We start from the raw sequence: 9,907 nt of genomic DNA, 5'->3' as shown, positions 1-9,907 counted from the left end.
GTCTGGAAAAGAGATATTATGGTCCAGATGGTAGCTCTGAGGTGTCTATTCCAGAACACATTGCTATGGGAGAGCTTTAGTTGTTAGAAGTATAGTTGGAAAATATGAGATGTAGATGGTCCAGCATAATGTTATGGAAGAAGTTTGAATGGGCAGATCACTTTGGCCTGGGATTACAGAGGACATGTTGGGAGATAATTGACAATGTGTAATGGATACAAATCCCCCTCAGTATCAGAGAACAAGAGCAGATAGTTTATTAGCTTAGCTGGAAGAAAAGCATTGCATGATGAGTTTCTTTGCACCCTGTTTCACATCTTGGTTCCTTAGACTGTAAATAAAAGCATTCAGCATAGGTGTGATGATGGAGTAAGCCATGCTAACAATGCGGTCATACTGGGAGGAGTAACTCGATGAAGGACGGATGTAAATGAAACTTACAGTGCCATAGAACAAGCAAATGACCATGAGATGAGAGGAACAGGAAGAAAAGGCTTTGCTTCGATTACTGCCGTTCTTCATTTTCGCTATAGCCAAAGCAATAAGCATATAGGAAATGAGTATCAAAAGGAAAGGAAAAATAATAACCACAGAACCTTCTGTATATATTAGGAGCTCAGCTAGTGTAGTACTTGAGCAGGACAGCTTGATGAGTGATGTCACGTCACAGAAAAAGTGGTGGATTAGTCTGTCATCACAGTATTTTATTTGTGACAGAATATAAGTGTGCAATAATGAATGCACAGATGAGGCCACCCAGCAACTAATGTTCAGCATGACCATAACCTTACCATTCATTAATGATATGTAGCGTAAAGGGATACAAACAGCCAAATATCGATCAAAGGCCATGACTGACAAAAGAAAACTCTCATTGGTGCCCAGAAACACAAAGAAATACACCTGCAGGAAACAGCCAAGGAAGGAAATGGAGGTTCCTCTATGAAGAATGCAGGACAGTAACTTGGGAACCGTCACTGTAGAGAAAGAGATGTCCACCACTGACAGGTTTCCTAAGAAAAAGTACATAGGTGTGTGCAACTGTGGAGAAAGTTTAACAGCACTCAGTAAAAGTATGTTAGCAGTCCATGTGAGTCCATATATGACCAGAATGGTGGAGAAGAAAGCAGCACGGTTGTATTGAAAGTCTACAAAGGCCAGAAGGATAAAACCGGAGGTTAGATTTACTGTCTCCATCACAGGTTCTAAAACGTTCTTCATGATGATGATTCAAAAGTTTTAAAACAATTACCTAATCCAATCCTATTCATTGATTTGCTTGTAGATTTCTCCGTTATGGCATTCCTGACAATGGACATTAGGAACAGTATTTTATATGACTGCTTATATTTTGCCTAAAAAAAACTTTTTTCAACAATCTACCTCATCATCCAGAATCAATTTCTCTGGAAAATGTATCCACATGTCACTCCTGCTGCAGTACGGTGTCTTTGTACCTTATGCAGTGACATTACGGTGAACTTGAGGCCCAGAAACATGACGTACACTTCAAGTCAATAATAACGGAAGACACTTCCAAGCTCTGATATCTGGAGACACCTAATTCCCAAGTTGTTCTGTAAGGCAACCAGCGTTCAGCTTCCATGCTAAAATCTTGCTATCTTGCTAGTAATATATATATATATATATTTTAGGATGTCTTATTATTTTAAGCTTGAACTCTAGGAAGTGAAACACGCAGTTGAAATACATATGTGCTGAATATGTACAGTAGATTTATACAGTGGCATATTAGCCATAGCAACTCAAACAACTGCTATGGGGCCCGGAGTTGGAAGGGGGCCCCTTTAGGGTGGTCATTGAGGTAATTTAAACATAAAAATAATCTGTGAAGATAACACATATCTATCAATGTATTATTATGGGTTTCTGCTCACATTGACCATGTGCCCCCTGTGACATTCTATTTCTAGAAGAGGTAATGTCAGACGTACAGCAGGAGACTTCTCAGGCATTGCCCCTAGACACAGATCTCCCTTTGCAAGCTTAGCACAGTAAAGCCTTCTTGGAAGAGAAGATATTTATATATTATCTCATTCCATAACAAATCCCAAAGATAAGACAAGGCTCTGTAATATTGGGTATTGTTCTGCCCTACACACCATTGCTTCTGGCTGATGGTGCAGAAATCAACAATTTGCATGGCTCCACCCACTGTCCTGAAATTAGAAATATTCCTCTTACTTTTGCGATATGTGATGGACCTGTGAATACCAAGTGATAAATGAGGCTTTTCTGTGCTATGCACATATTCCGTCTTTTTGTATTCCTTTAGTCCTTCCTCACCATAACCTGTATGGTTATACTGGCTTTTTAACTGTCTTAGTAAGGTAGATTTATTGCCCTCAGAGCTTCTGGTCATCCCAGCCAGCACCGAAATTACCTTCCTCAGACTGTAAAAATCCCAGAGTGTCTCAGCTAAAAACCGACAGCTGTTTGTAGTCCTACAATTAAAAACCCCACAGTTTAAAGACAATTGCATGCTACCTGTCCTTGATTTAGACATAAGACAATTCAGACATATGTTTGTAAGATCAATGACAGTAGGGAGGTTGCCGGGGAGTCCCATCAACATTTTGCTATGAGCCCCATGACCTGTAGTTACTTCTCTGCCTGTCTATATGGTAACACCTGTGCTACTATGTAACTCGTTTGTGTACATATGACCAGCTGATAAAACATCTCAGGTTGGGCATGGAGACACGTTGGTACATACGTTATAGTGAATGAGACATTCTATTACTAGCTGACTGAGGCTCTGTACACATGTGATCATCCAATAGTTCTGTGAGTGTTCCCTGCTGTTTTAACCTTGTTTTCTGTATAATAAATCTATTATACTATGAGATGATTTTTTTCCTCTTTCCAGAGCCTTGCACATTTATATTCTGGTACAAGAACATGCTTATTTGTTGGTGGGATCTCCATCTACACCAAGTTCAAGACCATAGATGGAAGCAAGTTTAAATCCCTGGAGAGGAGATTGTGAATTGACTTTTGACTTACCTTAAAGGAGATCTATGGGGTCAGGGCTTTTCCCCATACTTCTCCTTAGGGTAACGGGAGGACACAAACTAGCGTCCTCCTGTCACCCTGGGCTCAGTATACGACGAGCCTCTAGCTCGCGGTATACTGAGATGCCGCAGTATACCGCGAGCCGCAGCTGAAGCGGATCCCGACAGAGGCAGAGCCAGCTGTACCCGCCCCCGTCCGTTTCGCCAGTCAGCGCTGGAGGATCAGAGCGGGGAGGGGGGAATCCAGCCCCTCCACTGTCACGGCAGAGAGCCGTGACAGGATCGAGAGGTGAGCGAACGCCGGGATGTGTTCGCTCACCTCCCGATCTACTGAGCCGACCTGTGACAGTCTCATTGTCACAGGTCGGCTAGAACTATGAGGTGAGTGAAAAGCACACCCCTCAAAGTTCTCCTTTAAGACTGGAGGCACCTGGAGTACTGAGTGATAGATATCAGTTAATTCACTGATTATTCAAGATTGCAGATATACGGACTATTGTTTCATTTTTTATTTTGTATGCTTTACATACTTGCTTTTTCCACTTTGTTTGCACGTTCTTATTGTGTGCGTTATTATTTGTTGTTTTTTTTTGCTGCTTGACCTGTATTACGGATTTGTATTTCTATCCAGTCAGTCCCCAGACTGCACAGCCACGTTGGTGACCCTGCCTTTCTTTACTGCAACTAAATAATACAGCTTGGTCACTTCCCGTCTGTGATTAGATGATGGCTCAGTGCTCTGTCCCTCCCTCTTCCAGTCCAACTGCAAATCTCCCAACTGTCCCTCATTTTAAAGGACTGTGCTACTATTGTAACTGTCTCCCCCTTTCCCTCTCCGTCCTCCCTCTTTTTTGGTCTGATGTGTAGACCTGTTTTAGAAATATGTATTATTTAAAGGAGAACAATGAGATGAGTGATTTTCACTCACCTCATAGTTCTAGCCGACCTGTGACAATGAGACTGTCACAGGTCGGCTCAGTAGATCGGCAGGTGAGTGAACACATACCGGCGCTCGCTCACTTCTCGATCCTGTCACAGCTCTCTGCCGTGATAGGGGGAGGGGCTGGACGTCCATGTCGGAATCCGCTCCGGCTGCGGCGTCTCAGTATACCGCGAGCTGTAGCTCGCGGTATACTGAGCCTAGGGTGACAGGAGGACGCTAGTTTGTGTCCTCCTGTTACCCTAAGGAGAACTATGGGGAAAACCCCTGACCTCCATAGTTCTCCTTTAAGAGAAGTATTTTACAGCACCAAACCATTTATCCAACCTTTAAATGATTTGTTTACTATAAAAAGCCAGAATAGAGGAAAAGTGATTTTAAAAAAACACTTTTTATATCGGACTTAAATTAAGGTTTATTAATCTCCCTTTTATTTTATTCCAGAATGGTTTTTGCATCTGACATTTCAAACAACGGGAATGCCGTTTTGGCGCTCTGTTTTTGAAAAAAAGCCCATTTATTTATTATTAGAGTATTGCTTTTCTTATATTTCTATATATCACTTTCTGTCTTTAGAAGTAAAGCACAGAGGTTTTATTTTCAGTCTCATACTTGTTACCCATCGGAATAAATTGTGTGATGTGTTTTTGATAATATTTACACGCCCTACGTGCAGCCTTCAGTTTTGGGAATTCGGCTATTAAGGTGATTTTGCTTATTTTTTTTTTATTTCAATGTTTTGTAGTGGGATTCTGATTAGCCCAAAAATGTCATAATGATATAAATCGGAATAAACACTAATATTAATACTATTATAATAGTTACATCAGTGAAAGTTTTAAGCCGGCCATACACTAGTAGATTTGTGAACGAACGGCCGTTCCAAAGATCTTTATTTCCCACCTGATAATGTCATCTGACACTTGACGAATGACGACCAAGATTTCATTTGATTTCAACATTCGATTTTGGAATGAATGGAGTTTCCCAAACAAAAACCACATTCACTGTTAGAATTTGATTAATTCAAGAAAAATGTCCCATCCTGCCCCTTAAAGCTCTTTTATTACTACAATCGAAACCGATTGTCAATTTGTTCCCATCAACTAATAGAAAGTCAAAATGAAAGTTCTTTCTTACAAAAACATTTTTGAAAATCTAAGCAGTGTATGGCCAGCTTTAGCCTTGCAGAGCATTTCACATATAATAGATACATTTAAGATAAATCCTCGCATTAGTAATGTATTGTAGATGATAACGAGTAAGTGAACTGATTTTATATTTTACATTTATATATTGCACAATTTATAGTGTATATTTGTGTAAATAATATGTGTATATTAATCATTAGCAATATATTAACAATTGATTATAGTTATAGATATTATCCTGACTTATGGTGGAAACACCTGATAGACATATAATACATATATAATAAGTTGTATGAATAAGCAACATTTAGCTTTGTAGGTTTCTGTTAACAAGAGTTCCCTTAGGACATTTAGCTTTGTAGGCCGAGGTACCTAGAGTTGATGTAGGACATTTAGGTTGGTAGGTTGTGATAACTAGAATCCTTGTAGGACATTGAGGCTTTGTAGGTTGGGGTTACAAGAATTCATGAAGAACATTTAGGATTTGTAGGTTGAGGTAGCTCGAGTTCATGTAGGGTATTTAGGCTTTGTAAATCAAGGTTAGAAGAGTTCAATGACAATAGGTCAAAAACACATGTTCTGACCTTAGCTAAATGAACTATAGGTTCAAAGCCAAAACAACTGTCCTCTAAACTTGATATAAGCGAGTCTTATGAAGACTAGACCCATCTAATGTTCTTGGTACTTGCTAATATGAGTAAAGGGTGACATCATTATCTAGTTTTTGGAGATAATTGAAGGTATTACATATGGTTCTATTGTTCAAATCCTTATAAATCCTTGTGCAAGCCCATATTCTTTGAACCCTCCTGAATTGCTGCTTGTTCCTGGCCAGCTGAATAAATCTACTCCTTGAAGATCTGCCTGGTGTTAATCCTCCCTTCATTCTACTTCAGTTTGGACAATACAATCCTGTGATAGGTGATTGTGTCTGTTCAACAGACCCAGCAGAGCATCATTTCCCACCTCAACCTAACCATGGAACCATCACATTCTCAAACAATTCATCCCCTCACAGCTACCTCCTCATGTATCACTTCCCCCTCCCTTTTAGATTGTAAGCCCTCAGAGGCAGGGCCCTCCTTACCATCTTGTCTTGAATTGTATTGTGATTGTAATGTCTTCCATATATATATTGTAAAGCGCCGTGCAAACTGTTGGCGCTATATAAATCCTGTATAATAATTTCAGGTTGGGGCTTCCGTAAATAATTGTCAACATTTTTCTTTAATAATTTTATACATTTCCACCCTCTTGGCAAACCACTAGTGTCAGTCTACCAGTCACTTCTAGGAAGTTAAAATCTCTCCTGATTCCCCCAGTTTTGTAGTTTTATCCCTGTGTCACTTACCAGACCATGAAGGACTAAAGAAATCTACCAGACAAAGGCAGCTCTCTATATATAGTATAAGCCTTCCTTGTATTCAGGGAACTGCGTGTCACCTGCGAATATTGCTTCACCTAATTAATTGTGTTTTAAGAATTCTCTGGTGTGTTTGCTCCGATGTTTACCGAGGAGGATTGTAGTAAATACTACAAATAATAACTACCTGTCATATGATTTACATTGCCTGATGTTGAATTTCTACTGTTTTACTAGTAATCTGTTCACCATTCTTTCTCTATAGTTATCCATTAATATGGGTAAAAGATGTTAGCAACCTCCCCCACCCCCAATCTGGAACACATCAAAACAAACAAGGATATACAGTATATAGATAGATAGATCAATAGATCTTTATGCTTGAATAGCATATACAGTGTCAAATTCACTAACACTAACCCTAAGTAAAGTCTAATTACTACATACAGATAGCCCTCAAATTACACCACACTTCAGGATGGAATGGTTGCAAATAGAAACTGATGTAATTTGAAACCCCTGTATATAATGTAAGTCAATGGGAAGTGAGGGAGTTATGTTCCATGCCTCTCTCTAAAATGACAAGTGAAATAACACATTATATTTAAAGCTTTGAAATTAATGTTATAAATGCTAAACAGTATCATAGCCAGGAGAGAGAGAGAGGAGAGACAGCCAGAGAGAGAGTGAGGAGTGCCACTGAAGAACCTCCTCTGTATCTCCAAGGGTACCCCTGTGCCCCTAGTATGGCTCTATGCACCTCCATACTCCCAAATTAACATCTTTGTGCCTCCATATCTCCAAGTGCACCCCTAAGCTCCTCCATATCTCCAAGTGCACCCCTAAGCTCCTCCATATCTCTAAGTGTACCTCCTGTGCTCCTCCATATCTCCAAGTGTACCTCCTGTGCTCCTCTATATCTCCAAGTGTACCCGTGTGCTCCTCCATATCTCCAAGTGTACCTCCTGTGCTCCTCTGTATCTCCAAGTGTACCCTTGTGCTCTTCCATATCTCCAAGTGTACACCTGTGCTCCTCCATATCTCCAAGTGTACACCTGTGCTCCTCCATATCTCCAAGTGTACATCCTGTGCTCCTCTGTACTTCCAAGTGTACATCCTTCGCTCCTCCATATCTCTAAGTGTACACCTGTGCTCCTCCATATCTCCAAGTGTACATCCTGTGCTCCTCTGTACTTCCAAGTGTACACCCTTTGCTCCTCATATCTCCACGTGTACCTCCTGTGCTCCTCTGTACCATCAAGTGTTTACCTTGTGCTCCTGTGTATGTCCAAGTGTACCGACTGTGCCTCTAGCTACCAGAGACTCTGCACATTACTGTTAGTATTTTAGCCAATTGCAGTTGTATAGAGGTCCCCTGCATTTCCTTCTGCAGCTAAGGTCTGCGAAGGAAGGATAAGCTAGATGACACTGATTTTGCTGTTGTTTGAATGACAGTCACGTGACCAGCTGAAAAGGGCGCTATTTTGAAACAGCTCAAATAGTTACCAGTCAGGGAATAAAACCATTAAAGGCATTGAATCCGAATGAAAGCCAGGCAACTAAGATTTTCAAAAAGACATCAACTTTGGCATCCCATACATTTCTCTTGTGATGTAAGTCTTTTATGATAGTTGTGCTGAATGGTTTAGGCCCCTTTCTAACGGGCTGATCAGGAAGGGATCTGTGTATGGATCCCCTCCTGATCGCAGCAGTACAGAGCGGATGTGAAATCAGTGTCCATCCATTTTTTTCCTCCATCTCAAGATGGAAGAAAAAAGTGAAATTACTGCTGATTGATCTATGGGCAATCATAAGTAGACGGACATGTGTCCATTTACATCACATTACCCCCAATCCAACACGTTCAGGTCCGGCAAATCATATCTCTGATTCATTTGTTTTTGCTGGACCTGGCCAGGGTCGGGGATAACCGGGTGTAAATGAAAGCCCATCTATGTACACATGGCTGCCCATAGACTAACATTGGGCATCTGGTTGGGTCCGCTTTATAAACTGACAGAGACTGCCCATGTGAAAGGGGCCTTACATGGTCTTCCGTAGGATTTGCATGCAATCAAAGAAAATTACTCAGTGTCAGGAAGACATCTGTAATGTAATGTATTGTCCTTTCCATAGAGCTCACAAATATAATTTCTGGTCTGTTACTCCAGTCTCGGCAGAGCTAGAGGGATACATTACTCAACATAAATAAAGGTGAGAACACCCGTTATACATTCTGCAAGGACAGGATATAGAGCAGTGGTTCTCAACCTATGTAACCTCAGGACCCACATTTGTCCTTGGTCATTAGGTCATGACCCAAGTCACACTGCAATGGAAAGCATGGCATGAGGGTACCAGGCATTTCGGTGCCGGCTTACAAACTGTGGGCGTGAGGTGTGTTTGGGGTACCATTCAAGTGAATGGCAACGCAACACACCTTCCACACCAGAATGCATGGTAGGTGCAATTGCATAGTACAGTGCGTTAACACAATGCGATTACCTCACTGTACTAGTGTGAACGGGTCCTCAAAAACACACATACACAACCACAGACAAATTCTCACACACTCACAGACATTCTCACACACACACACATACACACTCCACTTCTTTTTAAAGTCCACCCAGTCTCCCTACCTTGCAAGAACTGGAGTCTCTCCAGGCCAGGCACCTCTACAGGTGTACTCCACAGGGCATTGTAAGCAATGCAGGTATGGATGGAGCTCCCTTGTGGCCATGCCCCCAGCCCACTCCACCTCAAGCTGACACTCGAGCAGCATATTCTGAATGGCTGCTGGTGCAAGAGCTGACAGTGCTGCACTAAGGGGAGGCTGAAGAGCCTCTCACCTAGAATAGTGGAAGGCTTTCAGCCTTCAGGTATTCAGTGTTGTGAACCACTGAATACATGGTCGCCACCCAATTTTAGGTCACATCCCACCAGTTGAGAACCAAGGATATAGAGGATAGTGGAAGCAACAATCATGCTCCAGGGTTGGAAACATGGCAAAGTACAGACATAGCTGGAGGTATCAGAATCGCATGTATAGTCTAACAGAGAAAATAGATTACATCACACCCGAAACTAACAATTGACAGTATGACATAACATTATACATTGAGGTGTGACAATGCCTCCTGGTGCTCACCACTTTATGTCAGAACTGTAGAGAAAAGTCCTGTCTAGGTGGTAAGCCTCATATGTCAGTTCTTCAAGAAGTAATGAAAGGCAAAGTTTGGCTGTCTAAGATGCCAGTTGTGGAGGATATTGTGATTGCAGAAGTTGGTGAAAGATGTTTCAGTCTGAGTAGCCTGAGTGTTCATTGTGTAGTCAATTATGGTTAGAGAACTTTGGTTGGAGAGATGTTTTGGGAAATAAATTTGTAGTTTGTAAGGCACTTGTCTGGAAAAGAGAT

General features: G+C 41.3%; 1 protein-coding gene across 1 annotated transcript; it reads right to left on the bottom strand.

Annotated features, from left to right (window-relative positions):
- Positions 1-264: 264 nt before the first annotated feature.
- LOC108799704 (olfactory receptor 1361-like) lies at positions 265-1,221 on the bottom strand. Its single transcript, XM_018571601.1, has one exon. It carries the CDS (start codon positions 1,219-1,221, stop codon positions 265-267), a length of 957 nt encoding a protein of 318 aa, XP_018427103.1.
- Between the last annotated feature and the right edge of the window lie 8,686 nt (positions 1,222-9,907).

Source organism: Nanorana parkeri, unplaced genomic scaffold (assembly GCF_000935625.1).
Source record: "Nanorana parkeri isolate BGI_ZX_2015 unplaced genomic scaffold, ASM93562v1 scaffold1791, whole genome shotgun sequence".
Classification (NCBI taxonomy): domain Eukaryota; kingdom Metazoa; phylum Chordata; class Amphibia; order Anura; family Dicroglossidae; genus Nanorana; species Nanorana parkeri.
The sequence above is the reverse complement of the archived record's forward strand: the minus strand, read 5'-3'. Positions and strand labels throughout refer to the sequence as shown.

What these genes read in the sequence shown, in the direction of transcription:
- LOC108799704 (XM_018571601.1), bottom strand. Translation starts at nt 1,221, where the DNA reads ATGAAGAACGTTTTAGAACCTGTGATGGAGACAGTAAATCTAACCTCC.